Source organism: Anomaloglossus baeobatrachus, chromosome 6 (assembly GCF_048569485.1).
Source record: "Anomaloglossus baeobatrachus isolate aAnoBae1 chromosome 6, aAnoBae1.hap1, whole genome shotgun sequence".
NCBI lineage: Eukaryota > Metazoa > Chordata > Amphibia > Anura > Aromobatidae > Anomaloglossus > Anomaloglossus baeobatrachus.
Genome location: NC_134358.1, coordinates 44332246 through 44353388, shown reverse-complemented (window position 1 = coordinate 44353388; position 21143 = coordinate 44332246). Strand labels below are relative to the sequence as shown.

General features: G+C 52.8%; 1 protein-coding gene across 1 annotated transcript in view; it reads right to left on the bottom strand.

Annotated features, from left to right (window-relative positions):
- The window catches only part of TBC1D31 (TBC1 domain family member 31), a 217251-nt gene that overhangs the window by 16778 nt on the left and 179330 nt on the right, over window positions 1-21143 (bottom strand). The window contains exons 19-20 of the mRNA XM_075316197.1: window positions 8533-8727; window positions 7837-7990 (exon numbers count right to left, since the gene is read on the bottom strand). Coding sequence (XP_075172312.1) covers window positions 7837-7990; window positions 8533-8727 — 349 coding nt within the window. The remainder of the gene's footprint in view (window positions 1-7836; window positions 7991-8532; window positions 8728-21143) is intronic.

The following is a 21143-nucleotide window of genomic DNA, read 5'->3' as shown; positions in this document are numbered from 1 at the left end:
AATGCTTGGTGAAAGTGTGCAGACTCGACCAGGTAGCTGCCTGACACACCTGTTGAGCCGAAGCCTGGTGCCGTAATGCCCAGGACGCACCTACGGCTCTGGTTGAGTGGGCTTTTAGCCCTGAAGGAACCGGAAGCCCAGCAGAACGGTAGGCCTCTATAATTGGTTCTTTGATCCATCGAGCCAAGGTGGCTTTAGAAGCCTGCAACCCCTTGCGCGGACCGGCGACAAGGACAAAAAGTGCATCGGAACGGCGCATGGGCGCCGTGCGGGAAATGTAGATCCTGAGTGCTCTCACCAGATCTAGCAAACGCAAGTCCTTTTCATACCGGTGAACCGGATGAGGATAAAAGGAAGGCAAGGATATATCCTGATTAAGATGAAACGAGGATACGACCTTAGGGAGAAACTCCGGAATGGGGCGCAGCACTACCTTGTCCTGGTGGAACACCAAGAAGGGAGCCTTGGATGACAGAGCTGCCAGCTCAGACACGCGCCGGAGCGATGTGATCGCAACAAGAAACGCCACTTTCTGTGACAGGCGAGAAAAAGAAACTTCTTTGAGAGGCTCGAAAGGCGGTTTCTGGAGAGCCACTAGTACTCTGTTCAGATCCCATGGATCCAACGGCCGCTTGTACGGGGGCACAATATGACAGACCCCCTGCAGGAACGTGCGCACCTTAGGAAGACGTGCTAGACGCTTCTGAAAAAACACGGATAGTGCCGAGACTTGCCCTTTAAGGGAGCTGAGCGACAAGCCCTTTTCCAACCCTGATTGCAGGAAAGATAGAAAAGTGGGCAATGCAAATGGCCAGGGAGACACTCCCTGAGCAGAGCACCAGGTTAAGAAAATCTTCCACGTTCTGTGGTAGATCTTAGCAGAAGTTGACTTCCTAGCTTGTCTCATTGTGGCTACCACTCCCTGGGATAAGCCTGTTGACGATAGGATCCAGGACTCAATGGCCACACAGTCAGGTTCAGGGCCGCAGAATTCTGATGGAAAAACGGCCCTTGAGACAGCAGGTCTGGACGGTCTGGAAGTGACCACGGTCGGCCGACCGTGAGATGCCACAGATCCGGATACCACGATCTCCTCGGCCAGTCTGGGGCGACGAGTATGATGCGGCTGCAATCGGATCTGATCTTGCGTAGTACTCTGGGCAAGAGTGCCAGAGGCGGGAATACATATGGGAGGCGGAACTGCGACCAATCTTGCACCAAGGCGTCTGCCGCCAGCGCTCTTTGATCGCGCGACCGCGCCATGAATGCCGGGACCTTGTTGTTGTGCCGAGACGCCATTAGGTCGACGTCCGGCACCCCCCAGCGGCGACAGATTTCTTGAAACACGTCCGGGTGAAGGGACCATTCCCCTGCGTCCATACCCTGGCGACTGAGGAAGTCTGCTTCCCAGTTTTCTACGCCTGGGATGTGAACCGCGGAGATGGTGGATGCTGTGTCCTCCACCCAATTCAGAATGCGCCGGACTTCCTGAAAGGCTTGCCGGCTGCGCGTCCCTCCTTGGTGGTTGATGTATGCCACCGCTGTGGAGTTGTCCGACTGGATTCGGATCTGCTTTCCTTCCAGCCACTGTTGAAAGGCTAGTAGGGCAAGATACACTGCCCTGATTTCCAGAACATTGATCTGAAGGGTGGACTCTTGCGGAGTCCACGTCCCCTGAGCCCTGTGGTGTAGAAACACTGCTCCCCACCCCGACAGACTCGCATCTGTCGTGACCACTGCCCAGGATGGGGGCAGGAAGGATCTTCCCTGAGACAATGAGGTGGGAAGGAGCCACCATTGTAGAGAGTCCTTGGCCGTCTGGGAAAGAGAGACTTTCCTGTCTAGGGAAGTCGTCTTCCCGTCCCATTGGCGGAGAATGTCCCATTGAAGTGGACGCAGATGAAACTGCGCAAAGGGAACTGCTTCCATGGCTGCCACCATCTTCCCTAGGAAGTGCATGAGGCGCCGTAAGGGGTGCGACTGGCCCTGAAGGAGAGATTGCACCCCTGTCTGTAGGGACCGGGAAGTCTCCTTGAGACATTGAGGCAATGACAGAACGGAGGGTTTCCATCCGGAACCGTCTGGCGTGTACATGTTTGTTGAGCAGTTTTAGGTCCAGAACAGGACGGAATGAGCCGTCCTTTTTTGGCACCACAAAGAGATTGGAGTAAAACCCTCTCCCTTGTTCCTGAGACGGTACAGGCACCACTACTCCTTCCGCTCTTAGGGAGTCCACCGTCTGCCGCAGGACATCTACACGGTCTGGGTGTGGGGAGGTTCTGAAGAACCGAGCTGGAGGACGAGAACTGAACTCGATTCTGTACCCGCGCGACAAAATGTCTGTCACCCACCGGTCTTTGACCTGTGACATCCAAGTGTCGTAAAAGCGGGAGAGCCTGCCCCCGACCGGAGATGCGGAGGGAGGGGACTGGAAGTCATGAGGTAGCCGCTTTGGAAGCGGTTCCTCCATTTGCTTTCTTGGGGCGTGAATGAGCCCGCCAGGAATCTGAGTTTCTTTGCGTCCTCTGAGTCCCTTTGGACGAGGAGAATTGTGTTTTGCCCGAACCTCGAAAGGACTGAAACTTCTGCTGCCACTTTCTCTGCTGAGGTTTGCTTGATCTGGGCTGGGGTAAAGAGGAGTCTTTACCCTTGGACTGTTTAATGATGTCAGCCAATGGCTCGCCAAACAGTCTTTCTCTAGACAAAGGCAAGCTGGTTAAACATTTTTTGGAACCAGCATCTGCTTTCCAGTCCTTTAACCACAATGCCCTGCGCAAAACTACCGAATTGGCAGACGCCATTGAGGTGCGGCTGGTAGATTCTAGGACCGCATTGATAGCGTAAGACGCAAACGCGGACATCTGCGAGGTAAGGGACGCCACTTGCGGCACCGCTGGATGTAAGATAGCATCCACTTTTGCTAAACCAGCTGAAATAGCTTGGAGTGCCCATACGGCTGCGAATGCTGGAGCAAACGACGCGCCGATAGCTTCATAGACAGATTTTAACCAAAGGTCCATCTGTCTGTCATTGGCATCCTTAAGTGAAGCGCCATCCTCCACTGCAACTATGGATCTAGCTGCAAGCTTGGAAATCGGGGGGTCCACCTTTGGACACTGGGTCCAGCGCTTGACCACATCAGGGGGGAAAGGATAACGTGTATCCTTAGAACGTTTAGAGAAACGCTTTTCTGGATGAGCGTCGTGTTTCTGGATTGATTCTCTGAAGTCAGAGTGATCTAACAGAGCACTTAATTTACGCTTGGGATAGAGGAAACGAAATTTCTCCTGCTCTGCCGCTGCCTCTTCTGCTGAAGGGGCTGGGGGAGAAATATCTAACAGCCTATTGATGGCTGAGATAAGATCGTTTACCATGGCGTCCCCATCCGGGGTATCCAGATTGAGAGGGGTTCCAGGATTAGACTCCTGATCACTCTCTTCAGACACATCACAGGGAGACTGATTGCGCTGAGACCCTGAGCAGTGTGATGACGTTGAGGGTCTTTCCCAGCGAGCCCGCTTGGGGTGGCTGGGGCAATCATCTGAGTCATCATACTCATCCTGAGAGGCCGGGGACCCCCTTGCAGTCTGGATTAAATCCAACTGCGGAGGATTAGAGGACATAGACCTCGCCGTGTCCATAGACTGAGCCCCAGGCATGGATTGCAAAGTTTCCAGGATTTTTGCCATAGTCACCGACATATTAACCGCAAAAACTGCAAAGTCTGTCCCTGACACCGGGGCAGGACTTACAGGCGTCTCAGCCTGGGTCACTATCTCTCCTGACTCCGGCTGGCGAAGCAGCACCGGATCTGAGCATTGCACACAATGGGGGTCCTTGGAGCCTGCTGGTAGAGCAGCCCCACATGCAGCACACACAGTGCACACAGCCCTAGCCTTGGCAGCTTTGCGTCTTGTGGATGACATGCTGCTGCTTCCTCAGAGCGATCTGGGGTATTCAGCCAGGAAGCGACCTCACAGTGCAAGAAATCAATAAATATCTATGTCCAGTGACACAATACACTAACATACACTGAGGCACTAGAGGGGCCAGCTGAAAAGCCGCTTACCGCCCGCTTAAGAGCGGGTGTGTGGTCTTCCAAAGCCCCTCAGTCTAGGTCTCCCAGAGCCCTGCGTCCTTCCTCCAGCCAGCCATGCATGTAATGGCTTCCGGCGTCCTGAGAGAAGAAGGGGGGCGGGCCCTGGGCGTTCCTGACCAAGAGCGGGAAGCCTGCTTCCCTCTGTGCCTAGTGTGAGGGCTGGAGCATGTAAATCAGGCTCCAGCCCTCCTCGCTGCCGTGAAACAGCGTCTCTCCCCTACCCTGATTGACAGGGTGGGGGCGGGAACGATCGGAGCTGCCGGCGTCCTAGGCCCAAAAGCCGGGGACTAGAGTTATAAACGCCGCCACCGTAAAAGCGCGGTCGGCGTATCCCCGGCGCACCACAAGTCACAGCAGCGCCGCCGGGTCCAGTGAGGGTCGGCGCTGCGTTCCCAGAACACAAAGTCCCCCAGATAACTGTAGGAACACCAGCTCAGTGTACGGTCCCCGGCGCACTACAACACCCAGCCAGCCCGGAGTGTGTCTGTGCCTGCCGGGGACACAGAGTACCTGTATGATGCAGGGCCCGGTCCCTGATGGTACTCCTGCTCCGTATCCATCAGGTTCTAATGGGTCTGTGGATGGAGCCCGGCGACAGAGCTTTGAGGCCGGCAGGATCCCACTTCCACAGAACCCCCAAGGGGATGTGGAAGGAAAACAGCATGTCAGGCTCCAGCCCTGTACCAGCAATAGGTACCTCAACCTTACAACACCATCCAGGGGTGAGAAGGGAGCATGCTGGGGACACTATATGTGTCCTCTTTTCTTCCATCCGAACTAGTCAGCAGCTACTGCTGACTAAAATCTGTGGAGCTATGCATGGAATGTCTGACCTCCTTCGCACACAAAGCTAAAACTGGAGTACCCGTGATACCACGGGGGGGTATAGCCAGAGAGGGAGGGGCCTTGCACTTTTAATGTAGTGCTTTGTGTGGCCTCCAGAGGGCAGTAGCTATACCCCAATCGTCTGGGTCTCCCAATAGAGCGCTGAAGAAATAGGCTTTCCAGTCCTTCAATGTGGTTGCAGAAGTGCTGTCCACCGGGGAACTACCGGTGCGGGAGCTGCAGGTTTTGTAGCTTGCATCTCACTGGCAGATCCCTGCAGGTTGGTTCGCATTCACACAAAGTACAGCAGTTTATTTCGTGTAAGACCAAGTTTGTGGTCTATGTAATCTTCTGCCCTCGTGGGAGATTTCACATAGGCAAAACTATAAAAGGTGCCTGTACGTAAGGTTCAGGGAACATTATAACTCCATTTTGTCCGGAAAGGGTTCCCCCAGGTTGATTGCCCATGTGCGTGAGCAACATGAGGGTACCCCCGGACATATTGCGCTTTGCTGGTTTAAGGAGGTTCACCCTCCCCCCTAAAGGGGGTGACTTATATGAATTATTGTTGCAAACAGAGGCGAAGTTAATAATAAATTATGGGGCGCAGGGTGAGTTGGGTCTGAATGACCGCGTTGACCTCACAGTGTTTTTGTGATGTATTCTGTATATGTACCTCATGTCCCATTTTTGTGATGTGATTTTTTTATACAGTGTGTGTAAGATCGTTTTCTATATAATGTAATGATATTTATATATGTACTAGAAGGTGGCCCGATTCTACGCATCGGGTATTCTAGAATTTACGTATTGTGTAGTTAATGTATGATTTTTGTTATATATATATATATATATATATATATATATATATAGATGTTGTTGTGTGTAGTTACCAAGTATTTGTGTAGGGGCTGTACATGTTCTGGGTGTTGTCTGGCTGTGGCGGGGGGGTGAGAGCGGTGTTTGTGTGTTGCATTGTGTGTCGTTATTTGTCTGTATCGTTGTGTATGTGTGTTGCGCGGTTTGTGTGGGTGTGGGGTGTGTGTTTTGGCGGGGAGGTATGTTTTGTGCAATGTGTGTGTTGTGCGGTATGTGCGTATATTTGTGTGTGCGGCGTTGTCTGTGTGTGTGGGTGTCTGTGTAGGGCAGTGTTTGTGTTTCCCAGTGTGTGTGTGGTGTGTTGTGCAGTGCGTGTGTGGCAGTGTGTGTGTGTGTGTTTTGGGGGGGAGGTGCGCACCCCCCATCGTGCTTCATCCCCCATGCTGCGCACCCCCCATCGTGCTCCATCCCTCATGCTGCGCACCCCCCATCGTGCTCCATCCCCCATGCTGCGCACCCCCCATCGTGCTCCAGAGTCACACATCAGACAGTAAACACGCACACATCTGATCGCATACACTCTCACACACACCCCACTTCTCCCTGTGCCCACTGGTGTGCGGTCCCAGCAGCTGTGCTGCACGCCATGCTCCTCTGCCGACACTCACAGATCCGATCGCATACACTCACACACACACACACACACACACTCACACATCAGAACACACTCACGCACATCCGATCGCATACACACACACACACACTGACGATATCGCACATACGCGCTGACACACAACATCCGGAGATACCACATGCTTCCGGCCATGTGATCCTCCGGCAGGTCCTGGAAGATCACTGCACGCACAGGATCGCCGCCGAGAAGCAAGCGATATCACGGGATGTTGTGAGTATGTGGATGCGATCTGATGTGTGTGTGAGGTGTGTGTGAGAATGAGTGTGATCTGATGTGTGTGTGTGTGTGTGTGTGTTTCCGCCGCTGCAGGACCTTGATGCGCTCACCTCGGGGCGAGAGGCCATTCCGTGTGGGGGGCGGAGCCTGGGCGAGCGGCCAATCCGTGCGGGGGGGCGGACCCGAGGCGAGTGGCCAATCCGTGTGGGGGGGGGAAGAGCCGAGGCGTGCGGCCAATCCGTGCGGGGGGCGGGGCCATGGCGAGGCCAGCGGCCAATCCGCTGTTTGTCACCGTAAGGACATGTCACGGTAAGGACACAATTTTGGAGCAAGACAGACAGACAGAATAAGGCAATTATATATATAGATGCATTCCTTGATTGTTTTTATGTGGCTTGTAGCACTCCTACAAAAGGGGTGGTGTTCGGTCACCACATGTGGACCTGTGGAATTGATAGGCGAAACGACCTTCGTCCCCTGCTAGGAGCTGGCATTCTGGTTGCCTCCAGCCTTTTACCCTGCACATGATCTAATAAACCAACATCCTGCACAGCGGTGGAGTGCGGTCTGATTTCTTACCTGGCAACTGCAATACCAGACAAAACCCCTGAAAAAAATGTGCCGCTGTTTCAGGAGGGGGGAAAAAAAAAACAAAACAAAAAACCCCCAAAAATGGTAACATTAAATTAGCAGGTTATCATAAAAGTTTAGAGATAAATTTGTAGAAGACGTGAAGCTTAAAAAGAGGTTCTTCACTACTTAAACATTGATAACCTATCCTTAGGATGGGGTCATCAATGTCTGACCGGCCACCCCAAATCCCCGCCGATCAGTTGTTTTCGGTCCTGGCGGCGGCAGCTGGAAACGCTCAGTGCTGGAGCTGCCCCATCTTCTGATAGTGGCTGCGGCCGGGTACTGCACCGCTACCTCCCATTCTAATCAATATGAGACGGATATGCAGTACCCGGCTGCGGCCACTATCAGAAAACTGAGCCGCTCCAAAACTGACCATTTCCAGATGCCTGCAGCCGGGGCCAAGAACAGCCGATCGGCGGGGATGTGGGGTGGCCGGTCAGACATTGATGACCCATCCTAAGGATAGGTTATCAATGTTTAAGTGTTGGACAACCTCTTTAAGTGGTGCAGCGAACTGTAATGTGTAATAAACATGGCGTATACCCACCAGAATATTCACTGTCCGTCTCTGGCAGGACGTCCTCGGGATTCACCTCCTGCACCTTTCCGGTGTGTAAGAACTTCCTCCTCTCCAAATCCGAGGTGACCTTTGAGAGCCGCTCAGTCTCCAGCTCCGACTGTCTGCTCGACACTTCTGCCCACTGAGAAGAGATATCAGCACAACATGGAAACCAGTAACCATTCATCACAGGTGAAACCCTTTGACTACATTGGCAACTGCGGACTATACAGAGGAGCTCTGTGTATTATATGGTATGGATTTCATGTCTTACCTAGACGTTATCAAGAGACTTAATATCAACCTTAACCCCCTGGTTTGCAATGAAAAGGACCTGGACATTTATGGCATATCCACAGCATACATCAAATGTATGTATACAGGTGGATAGTGAAATACGATGCAGGCTGCAGGCAACGGCTCATTGACTTCTATGGGAATTACAGACCTAACGTGCACCGAACATAGATGTTTCCATAACTCTCATAAAATTGAATGCCGAGACCATCTTGAACGCGGTGATCACATTACCGGCGGGTTGTGGGAACTGCGTTTTGGAGACAGGATCAGATGTGTACATAAATGGTTCCCAAATATGTAGCTAATGGCTGGAGTGTGCATGTGACTGGGCACCACTGACACCATTGTGTGCGGTATGGAGCAGGGTCGGCGGATCTCCCTTACCTTTCTTGCTTCCAGTTCCTTGATCACGTCGCAGAGCTGCTTCTCCTGCTCTTTGATGCTCTCGGCTAGTTTTGCCACATCTTCGTAGTGTTTCCCGCGCTGCATGTCGTCCTGTTTCTGTGTATGAAGGGCCTGCAGCTTCCACTCCGTCTCTGAACACAATCGGTCGGCTTTTGCCAAACTCTCTTCCAGCAGCTGCAGGGAGGAAAAAAGAAAAAAAAAACTTCTTTACTGTGGAAAGACTTTAAAATTCCTATCACAAATCTACAGACTTAGCAGAGCTGAGAGTGTCATTTTACTCCTTGAGACGACTTCACTTGTGAATCTTCATAAAACGTTGTAGCATTAGTAACACACAACTAACGGGAGACAGTCATGAAACAAGGATAGTAATACACGTCAGATCCTTAAAAGGGAATTTCTTATAACAACAACCCCTGTCCAAATGGACTTTATATAGGGGGCTCTGCACTCTGTATACCCCAATATATTTGCCACAAGCGAGAGCCGCTTGGCCAATTGGGCTTCTACCCTGCCGGCCCTGATGTGTCAATGCATTACCATGTAACGGTACAATTGTAAACCTAGGAATGATGGGGGCAGGTTTACAATGTGAATGTGCCCCAAATTTTTGCACATATAGTTTTAGACCTATTTATTTTGCTTGTTGGGCACTCAAAAAAACAAAAAAAAAAAAAAAAAAAAAGAGGATGCAGCTTATGCTGTGCCAACAACTGAGGTCAAAAGTTGGTCCAAAAATGTAAGCCAACCAAGAGGTCAGACTGAAGATACCCCGAATTTATCTTTGAGAATAAGCCGCTGGGTTAACTTTGGGGCATTTTCACACTATAATCTAATAATAGAATTCAATGTACCGTGTTTTTCATTATATAAGACGCACTGGATTATAAGACGCACTCCAAAATTAGAGGAGGAAAATGAAGGGAATTTTGTTTACTTACCGTAAATTCCTTTTCTTCTAGCTCCTATTGGGAGACCCAGACAATTGGGTGTATAGCTTCTGCCTCCGGAGGCCACACAAAGTATTACACTTTAAAAAGTGTAACCCCTCCCCTCTGCCTATACACCCTCCCGTGCATCACGGGCTCCTCAGTTTTGGTGCAAAAGCAGGAAGGAGGAAACTTATAAATTGGTCTAAGGTAAATTCAATCCGAAGGATGTTTGGAGAACTGAAACCATGAACCAAAAGAACAATTCAACATGAACAACATGTGTACACAAAGAACAACAGCCCGAAGGGAACAGGGGCGGGTGCTGGGTCTCCCAATAGGAGCTAGAAGAAGAAGGGAATTTTGTTACTTACCGTAAATTCCTTTTCTTCTAGCTCTTATTGGGAGACCCAGACGATTGGGGTGTATAGCACTGCCTCCGGAGGCCACAAAAAGCAATTACACTAAAAAGTGTAAGGCCCCTCCCCTTCTGGCTATACACCCCCAGTGGGATCACTGGCTCACCAGTTTTAGTGCAAAAGCAAGAAGGAGGAAAGCCAATAACTGGTTTAAACAAATTCACTCCGAGTAACATCGGAGAACTGAAAACCGTTCAACATGAACAACATGTGTACCCGCAAACAAACCAAAAATCCCGAAGGACAACAGGGCGGGTGCTGGGTCTCCCAATAAGAGCTAGAAGAAAAGGAATTTACGGTAAGTAACAAAATTCCCTTCTTCTTCGGCGCTCTATTGGGAGACCCAGACGATTGGGACGTCCAAAAGCTGTCCCTGGGTGGGTAAAGAAATACCTCATGTTAGAGCTGCAAGACAGCCCTCCCCTACGGGGAGGCAACTGCCGCCTGCAGGACTCTTCTACCTAGGCTGGCGTCCGCCGAAGCATAGGTATGCACCTGATAATGTTTGGTGAAAGTGTGCAGACTCGACCAGGTAGCTGCCTGGCACACCTGTTGAGCCGTAGCCTGGTGTCGCAATGCCCAGGATGCACCCACGGCTCTGGTAGAATGGGCCTTCAGCCCTGATGGAACCGGAAGCCCAGCAGAACGGTAGGCTTCAAGAATTGGTTCTTTGATCCATCGAGCCAGGGTGGCCTTAGAAGCCTGCGACCCTTTGCGCTTACCAGCGACAAGGACAAAGAGTGCATCCGAACGGCGCAAGGGCGCCGTGCGGGAAATGTAGATTCTGAGTGCTCTCACCAGATCTAACAAATGTAAATCCTTCTCATACCGATGAACTGCATGAGGACAAAACGAAGGCAAAGAGATATCCTGATTAAGATGAAAAGAGGATACCACCTTCGGGAGAAACTCCTGAATGGGGCGCAGCACTACCTTGTCCTGGTGGAAGACCAGGAAGGGAGCCTTGGATGACAGCGCTGCCAGCTCAGACACTCTCCGAAGAGATGTGATCGCTACCAGAAAAGCCACTTTCTGTGATAGTCTAGAAAGTGAAACCTCCCTCAGAGGCTCGAAGGGCGGCTTCTGGAGGGCAACTAGTACCCTGTTCAGATCCCATGGATCTAACGGCCGCTTGTACGGGGGTACGATATGGCAAACCCCCTGTAGGAACGTGCGCACCTTAGGAAGGCGTGCCAAACGCCTCTGAAAAAAGACGGATAGCGCCGAGACCTGACCTTTAAGGGAGCCGAGCGACAAACCTTTTTCTAACCCAGATTGCAGGAAAGAAAGAAAGGTAGGCAATGCAAATGGCCAGGGAGACACTCCCTGAGCAGAGCACCAGGATAAGAATATCCTCCACGTTCTGTGGTAGATCTTAGCGGACGTGGGCTTCCTAGCCTGTCTCATGGTGGCAACGACCCCTTGGGACAATCCTGAAGACGCTAGGATCCAGGACTCAATGGCCACACAGTCAGGTTCAGGGCCGCAGAATTCCGATGGAAAAACGGCCCTTGGGACAGTAAGTCTGGTCGGTCTGGTAGTGCCCACGGTTGGCCTACCGTGAGCTGCCACAGATCCGGATACCACGCCCTCCTCGGCCAGTCTGGGGCGACGAGTATGACGCGGCTGCAATCGGATCTGATCTTGCGTAGCACTCTGGGCAAGAGTGCCAGAGGTGGAAACACATAAGGGAGCCGGAACTGCGACCAATCTTGCACTAGGGCGTCTGCCGCCAGCGCTCTTTGATCGCGAGACCGTGCCATGAAGGTTGGGACCTTGTTGTTGTGCCGGGACGCCATGAGGTCGACGTCCGGCCTTCCCCATCGGCGACAGATTTCCTGAAACACGTCTGGGTGAAGGGACCATTCCCCTGCGTCCATGCCCTGGCGACTGAGGAAGTCTGCTTCCCAGTTTTCTACGCCGGGGATGTGAACTGCGGATATGGTGGAGGCTGTGGCTTCCACCCACATCAGAATCCGCCGGACTTCCTGGAAGGCTTGCCGACTGCGTGTCCCCCCTTGGTGGTTGATGTATGCCACCGCTGTGGAGTTGTCCGACTGAATTCGGATCTGCCTTCCTTCCAGCCACTGCTGGAAGGCTAGTAGGGCAAGATACACTGCTCTGATTTCCAGAACATTGATCTGAAGGGTGGACTCCTGCTGAGTCCACGTACCCTGAGCCCTGTGGTGGAGAAAAACTGCTCCCCACCCTGACAGACTCGCGTCTGTCGTGACCACCGCCCAAGACGGTGGTAGGAAGGATCTTCCCTGTGATAATGAGGTGGGAAGAAGCCACCACTGCAGAGAGTCTTTGGCCGTCTGGGAAAGGGAGACTTTCCTGTCCAGGGATGTTGACTTCCCGTCCCATTGGCGGAGAATGTCCCATTGAAGTGGGCGCAGATGAAACTGCGCAAACGGAACCGCTTCCATTGCCGCCACCATCTTCCCGAGGAAGTGCATGAGGCGTCTTAAGGAGTGCGACTGACTTTGAAGGAGAGCCTGCACCCCAGTCTGTAGTGACCTCTGCTTGTCCAGCGGAAGCTTCACTATCGCTGAGAGAGTATGAAACTCCATGCCAAGATACGTTAGTGATTGGGTCGGTGACAGATTTGACTTTGAGAAGTTGATGATCCACCCGAACGTCTGGAGAGTCTCCAGTGCAACAGTCAAGCTGAGTTGGCATGCCTCTTGAGAGGGTGCCTTGACCAGTAGATCGTCCAAGTAAGGGATCACAGAGTGTCCCTGAGAGTGCAAGACTGCTACCACTGCCGCCATGATCTTGGTGAACACCCGTGGGGCTGTCGCTAGACCAAATGGCAGAGCTACGAACTGAAGATGGTCGTCTCCTATCACGAAGCGTAGAAAGCGTTGGTGCTCTGTAGCAATCGGCACGTGGAGATAAGCATCCTTGATGTCTATTGATGCTAGGAAATCTCCTTGAGACATTGAGGCAATGACTGAGCGGAGGGATTCCATCCGGAACCGCCTGGCGTTCACATGCTTGTTGAGCAGTTTTAGGTCCAGAACAGGACGGAATGAGCCGTCCTTTTTTGGCACCACAAAGAGATTGGAGTAAAAACCTTGACCTCGTTCCTGAAGAGGAACAGGGACCACCACTCCTTCTGCTCTTAGAGAATTCACCGCCTGCAGAAGGGCATCTGCTCGGTCGGGATGTGGGGAAGTTCTGAAGAACCGAGGCGGAGGCCGAGTACTGAACTCTATCCTGTACCCGTGAGACAAAATGTCTGTTACCCACCGGTCTTTGACCTGTGGCAGCCAAATGTCGCAAAAGCGGGAGAGCCTGCCACCGACCGAGGATGCGGAGGGAGGCGGCCGAAAGTCATGAGGCAGCCGCCTTGGAAGCGGTACCTCCGGTTGCTTTCTTGGGGCGTGAGTGAGCCCGCCAGGAATCAGAGCTCCTTTGCTCTTTCTGAGTCCCTTTGGACGAGGAGAATTGGGGCTTGCCCGAGCCTCGAAAGGACCGAAACTTTGACTGCCACTTCCTCTGTGGAGGTTTGCTTGATCTGGGCTGGGGTAAGGAGGAGTCCTTACCTTTGGACTGTTTAATGATTTCCGCCAATTGCTCACCAAACAGTCTGTCTCCAGATAATGGCAAGCTGGTTAAACATTTTTTAGAAGCAGAATCTGCTTTCCATTCCTTTAACCACAAGGCTCTGCGCAAAACTACAGAGTTGGCAGATGCCATTGAGGTACGGCTCGTAGAGTCCAGTACCGCATTGATAGCGTAGGTCGCAAACGCAGACATTTGCGTAGTTAGGGACGCCACTTGCGGCACTGCTGGACGTATGAGAGAGTCCACCTGTGCCAGACCAGCTGAAATAGCTTGGAGCGCCCACACGGCCGCGAATGCTGGAGCAAACGACGCGCCGATAGCTTCATAGACAGATTTCAACCAAAGGTCCATCTGTCTGTCATTGGCATCTTTAAGTGAAGCCCCATCCTCCACTGCAACTATGGATCTAGCTGCAAGCCTGGATATTGGAGGGTCCACTTTTGGACACTGGGTCCAGCGTTTGACCACGTCAGGGGGAAAAGGATAACGTGTATCCTTAAGGCGTTTAGAAAAACGCTTGTCCGGATAAGTATTGTGTTTCTGGATGGATTCTCTGAAGTCAGAGTGGTCCAGAAAAGTACTCAATTTACGCTTGGGATACAGGAAATGGAATTTCTCCTGCTGTGCAGCTGCCTCCTCTGCAGAAGGGGCTGGGGGAGAAATATCCAACAGCCTATTGATGGCCGCTATAAGGTCATTTACCATGGCGTCACCATCTGGCGTATCCAAATTGAGTGCGGCGTCAGGACAAGACTCCTGATCACCCACCTCTGAACCCTCATATAGGGACCCATCTCGCTGAGACCCTGATCCGCGTGATGACGTGGAGGGTCTCTCCCAGCGAGCTCGCTTAGGCGGACTGGGACTGTCATCGGAGTCAGAGCCCTCAGCCTGTGATGCCTGGGACCCCCTTGAAGTACGGATTAGTTCCAACTGAGGGGGACCGGGGAACATAGACACAGCAGTGTCTATGGTCTGAGCAACTGGCCTGGACTGCAAGGTTTCCAGGATTTTTGTCATAGTCACAGACATTTTATCAGCAAAGACTGCAAATTCTGTCCCCGTCACCGGGGCAGGGTTCACAGGCGTCTCTGCCTGGGCTACCACCACAATAGGCTCTGGCTGACGAAGTGCCACTGGGACTGAACATTGCACACAATGAGAGTCGTTGGAGCCTGCTGGTAGATTAGCCCCACATGCTGTACAAGTAGTGTATACAGCCCGTGCCTTGGCACCCTTGCGTTTTGCGGATGACATGCTGTTGTCTCCTCAAAGCAATATAGGGTGTACAGCCAAGAAGCGACCTTACAGTGCAGTATATAAATATATCTAGACACAGCAGTGTCTATGTACAGCGAAAAATATAACACTGTGGCACTAGTGGGGCCGCACGTATGTGCTGCTTACCGCCCGCTTAGCGCGGGTGTGTGGTCGCCAGAAACCCCTAGCCTGGGTCCCCCAGAGCCTGCGTCCGTTCTCCAGCCAGACTGCATGTGTATAATGGCTGCCGGCGTCCTGGGGAGCTGCAAGCCTGGGGGCGGGCCTAGGGCGTGCACAGAGAAAAAGCGCGAAGCCTGTGTCCTACTGTGCTCAGTGAGAGGGCTGGAGCATGTAAATCGTGCTCCAGCCCTCGGCGCTGCCGATTGAACAACGTCTCTCCCCTACCCTGATTGACAGGGTGGGGGGCGTTAACGAAGCGGAGCTAGGCCGCAGAAAGCCGGGGACTAAAGTTAGAAGCGCCGCCGCCGTAAAAGCGCGGTCGGCGCGTCCCCGGCGCACTACAAGTCGCAGCTGCGCCGCCGCTCCAGGGGCGGTCGGCGCGGCGATCCACACACAAAGTCCCCCAGTAATCTGCGGGGACTATAAGCCCAGCGCACAGCGCTACAGTCCCCGGCGCACTAGCACACCCAGCAAGCCTGGGGTGCGCGTGGTCTGCCATACGGGGACACAGAGTACCTGAAAGCTGCAGGGCCTTGTCCCTGAACGGCACTCCCGCTCCACATCCAGCAGGTTCTATGGGTCTGTGGATGGAGCCCGGCCTCAGGGCTTGGTGGCCGGTAAGATCCCACTTCCTCAGAGCCCTTCAGGGGGATGGGGAAGGAAAACAGCATGTGGGCTCCAGCCTCTGTACCCGCAATGGGTACCTCAACCTTACAAACCACAAGTGGGGTAAGAAGGGAGCATGCTGGGGGCCCCATATGGGCCCTCTTTTCTTCCATCCGATATAGTCAGCAGCTACTGCTGACTAAACAGTGGAGCTATGCGTGGATGTCTGACCTCCTTCGCACAAAGCAGAAAACTGGTGAGCCAGTGATCCCACTGGGGGTGTATAGCCAGAAGGGGAGGGGCCTTACACTTTTTAGTGTAATTGCTTTGTGTGGCCTCCGGAGGCAGTGCTATACACCCCAATCGTCTGGGTCTCCCAATAGAGCGCCGAAGAAGAAGGGAATTTTGTTACTTACCGTAAATTCCTTTTCTTCTAGCTCTTATTGGGAGACCCAGACGATTGATTGGGGTATAGCTACTGCCTCCGGAGGCCACACAAAGCACTACACTAAAAAGTGCAAGGCCCCTCCCCTTCTGGCTATACCCCCCCGTGGTGTCACGGGTTCTCCAGTTTTAGTGCCAAAGCAAGAAGGAGGAAAGCCAATAACTGGTTTAAACAAATTAACTCCGAGTAACATCGGAGAACTGAAAAACCGTTTAACATGAACAACATGTGTACCCGCAAACAACAAAAAAATCCCGAAGGACAACAGGGCGGGTGCTGGGTCTCCCAATAAGAGCTAGAAGAAAAGGAATTTACGGTAAGTAACAAAATTCCCTTCTTCTTCAGCGCTCTATTGGGAGACCCAGACGATTGGGACGTCCAAAAGCTGTCCCTGGGTGGGTAAATAAATACCTCATGTTAGAGCTGCAAAACAGCCCTCCCCTACGGGGAAATCACTGCCGCCTGCAGGACTCTTCTACCTAAGCTGGCATCCGCCGAAGCATAGGTATGCACCTGAGAATGTTTGGTGAAAGTGTGCAGACTCAACCAGGTAGCTGCCTGGCACACCTGTTGAGTCGAAGCCTGGTGGCGTAGTGCCCAGGACGCACCCACGGCTCTGGGTGAATGGGCTTTCAGCCCTGAAAGAACCTGAAGCCCTGCAGAACGGTAGGCTTCCAGAATTGGTTCTTTGATCCATCGAGCCAGGGTGGCTTTAGAAGCCTGCAACCTCTTGCGCGTACCAGCGACAAGGACAAAAAAAGTGCATCGGAACAGCGTATGGGCGCCGTGCGGGAAATGTAGATTCTGAGTGCTCTCACCAGATCTAGCAAACGTAAATCATTCTCATACCGGTGAACCGGATGAGTGCAAAAGGACGGTAAGGAGATATCCTGATTAAGATGAAACGAGGATACGACCTTAGGGAGAAACTCCGGAATGGGGCGCAGCACTACCTTGTCCTGGTGGAACACCAGGAAGGGAGCCTTGGATGACAGAGCTGCCAGCTCAGACACTCGCCGAAGCGATGTGATCGCAACGAGAAACGCCACCTTCTGTGACAGGCGAGAAAAGGAAACTTCCTTCAGAGGCTCGAAAGGCGGCTTCTGGAGAGCAACTAGAACCCTGTTCAGATCCCATGGATCTAACGGCCGCTTGTACGGGGGTACGATATGACAAACCCCCTGCGGGAACGTGCGCACCTTAGAAAGACGTGCTAGACGCTTCTGAAAAAACACGGATAGTGCTGAGACTTGCCCTTTGAGGGAGTCGAGCGACAAGCCCTTTTCTAACTCCTATTGTAGGAAGGAAAGAAAAGTAGGCAATGCAAATGGCCAGGGAGACACTCCCTGAGTAGAGCACCAGATTAAGAAAATCTTCCACGTTCTGTGGTAGATCTTAGCAGAGGCGGACTTCCTAGCCTGTCTCATGGTGGCAACGACCCCTTGGGATAATCCTGAAGACGCTAGGATCCAGGACACAAAGGCCACACAGTCAGGTTCAGGGCCGCAGAATTCCGATGGAGAAAACGGCCCTTGGGACAGTAAGTCTAGCCGGCCTGGTAGTGACCACGGTCGGCCGACCGTGAGATGCCACAGATCCGGGTACCACGATCTCCTCGGCCAGTCTGGTGCGACGAGTATGACGCGGCTGCAATCGGATCTGATTTTTGCGCAGTACTCTGGGCAAGAGTGCCAGAGGCGGGAATACGTATGGGAGCCGGAACTGCGACCAATCTTGCACTAAGGCGTCTGCCGCCAGAGCTCTGTGATCGCGCGATCGTGCCATAAATGCCGGGACCTTGTTGGTGTGCCGAGACGCCATTAGGTCGACGTCCGGCACCCCCCAGCGGCAACAGATTTCCTGAAACACGTCCGGGTGAAGGGACCATTCCCCCGCGTCCATACCCTGGCGACTGAGGAAGTCTGCTTCCCAGTTTCCTACGCCCGGGATGTGAACTGCGGATATGGTGGATGATGTGTCCTCCACCCACATGAGGATTCGCCGGACTTCCTGGAAGGCTTGCTGACTGCGCGTCCCTTCTTGGTGGTTGATGTATGCCACCGCTGTGGAGATGTCCGACTGGATTCGGATCTGCTCTCTTTCTAGCCACTTCTGGAAAGCTAGTAGGGTAAGATACCCTGCCCCGATTTCCAGAACATTGATCTGAAGGGTGGACTCCTGCTGAGTCCACGTCCCCTGAGCCATGAGACAAACTGCTCCCCACCCTGACAGACTCGTATCTGTCGTGACCACTGCCCAGGATGGGGGTAGGAAGGACCTTCACTATGACAATGAGGTGGGAATAAGCCACTATTGCAGAGAGTCCTCGGCCGTCTGGGAAAGGGAGACTTTCCTGTCCAGGGAGGTTGACTGCCCGTCCCATTGGCGGAGAATGTCCCATTGCAGTTGGCGCAGATGAAACTGCGCAAAGGGAACTGCCTCGATGGCTGCCACCATCTTCCTTAGGAAGTGCATGAGGCGCCTTAAGGGGTGCGACTGGCCTTGAAGGAGAGACTGCACCTCTGTCTGCAGTGAACGCTGCTTGTTCAGCGGAAGCTTCACTATTGCCGATAGAGTATGAAACTCCATGCCGAGATACGTTAGTGATTGAGTCGGAGACAGATTTGACCTTGCCAAATTGATGATCCACCCGAAAGTCTGGAGAGTCTCCAGCGTAACATTCAGGCTGCGTTGGCATGCCTCGAGGGAGGGTGCTTTGACGAGTAGATCGTCCAAGTACGGGATCACCGGGTGTCCCTGAGAGTGCAAGACTGCTACCACTGCTGCCATGACCTTGGTGAACACCCGTGGGGCTGTCGCCAGACTGAATGGCAGAGCTACGAACTGAAGATGTTCGTCTCCTATCACAAAACGTAGAAAACGTTGGTGCTCCGTAGCAATTGGCACGTGGAGATAGGCATCTTTGATGTCTGTTGAGGCAAGGAAGTCTCCTCGAGACATTGAGGCAATGACGGATCGGAGGGATCCCATCCGGAACCGCCTGGCGTTCGCATGCTCGTTGAGCAGTTTCAGGACCAGAACAGGACGGAAGGAACCGTCCTTTTTTGGAGCCACAAAGAGATTGGAGTACAAACCCTCGCCCTCGTTCCTGAGGGGGGACAGGGATCACCACTCCTTCTGCTCTTAGAGCGTCCACCGCCTGCAGCAGGGCATCTGCTCGGTGGGGGGTGGGGCCGTTCTGAAGAATGGAGTCGGAGGACGAGAACAGAACACTGTCCTGTGCACGTGAGCACAATGTCCGTCACCCACCGGTCTGTGACCTGTGGCAGCTAAATGTCGCCAAAGGCGGGGGAATCTGCCATCAACCGCGGATGCGGAGAGAGAGAGAGAGCTGAGAGTCCTGAAGAGACCGCCTTGGTAGCGGTTCCTCCGACTGCCTTCCTTGGGCGTGATTGAGCCCGGCCGGAATCTGAGCCCGTCTGAGGTTTTGTAGCCCTTTTGCACGAGGACAATTGGGACCTGCCGGAGCCTGGGAAGGACCGAAACCTCGACTGTACTTTTAGGACAGTATTAACAGGGTAAGTCGCAGTGCAGACATTGCGGGGTTACGGACGCCTCTGCGGTACAGATGTCCCTGTGCTCAAGGCCAGCTGCGCAAGAACAGCTGAAAAGGTTAGGTTGCCTATACGGCTGTGGATGCCGGAGCAACCGACACGCCGATAGCTTCCTAGACAGATTTCAACCAGAGTCCATCTGTCTGTGAATGGCATCTTTAAGTGAAGCCCCATCTCCAGTGCAACTATGGCTCTAGATGCAAGCCTGGAGATTGGAGAATCCACCTTTGGACCCTGGGTCCAGCGCTGACCACGTCAGGGGAAAAGGGATAACGTGTATCCTAAAAACGTTTGGAGAAGACGCTTATCTGGTAAGCGTGGTGTTCCTGGACTGCTTCTCTGAAGTCAGCGTGGCCAGAAAAATACTCAATATCTGTGTGAGATACTGAAAAGGGACTTCTCCTGTTCGTCTCCTATCTCCACTGGGGGAGCTGAGGGAGAAAGATCCAACCTTCCATTGATGGACGGTAAAGGATCATTCCGTATGGCGTTACCACCCGGTGTATCCGGATTGAGAGCGATGTCAGTATCAAAGCCCTGAAGAGCTGCCTTTTGGTCAAGTAGATTGCCCATGGCCTGTCTGGACTGCAAGTCTCTATATTATGACTACTCCGTCCCTGTCCATGGACAGGGTTGACAGGTGGTTTCTTTGGCCACGACTAGTAGAGACCCCGGCAGACGAAGTGCTAGAGACCCCGGCAGACGACGTGCTACAGGGGAGCATGCACACAATGGGACGGTGTCATGAACAGCATCCCATGTAGTAAAAACAGCACTGAAAATCTGTGTTGCTTTTTTGCCGCTGCCGACTAGCTATCTAGAAGTATATAGCCAAGATTGGTGACCGTACAGTGCAATGTATAGCATACAGGCATAAAGTACAAATGACCACTGCAGCACAAGCAATACAAGCAGCATAGAAGCCTGTGCCCTGGCACCCCTGCTCTTCTGCTGCTGTATACTAGTCATCTAGGGGAATATAGCCCAGAAGAGTGACCCTACAGTGCAATGTATAGCATACAAGCACAAGTACAAATGCACACTGCAGCCCATGCAATACAAGCAGCATAGAAAAAAACCTGTGCCCCAGCACCCTTGGTTTTCTGCTGCTGTAGTCTAGCCATTCCAGGAGAATATAGCTAAGACTAGCGACTGTACAGTGCAATGTATAGCATATACGCATAAACACAAATGAACACCTCAGTCGCGCAATACAAGCAGCCTAGAAAGCCTGTGCCTTAGCACACCTGCTTTCCTGCTGCTGATGTGTCGCTCCCCAAGCGGGCATATAGCGACCTATGCAGTTAAAAACAACACATGTACACACTGCAGTATATATTGTGGTCAGCACTATGTGTGCCGCTTACCGCCCGCCTATAAGCGGGTGTATGGCCGCCACCGTCCTGCCTGGTTGCCGAAAGTCCGAGCTCGGACTGCAGTAATGGCTGCCGGCTTCTTCCCCAGCTCATGTGAGGAGGGGCGGGCCGTGGGCGTGCCCCAAGGCAGAGCGGGAATCCGGCGTCCGACAGTGTGCAGTGAGAGGGCTGGAGCATGTAAATAAGGCTCCAGCCCTCGGCGCTGCTGATTGCTCAGCGTCTGTCCC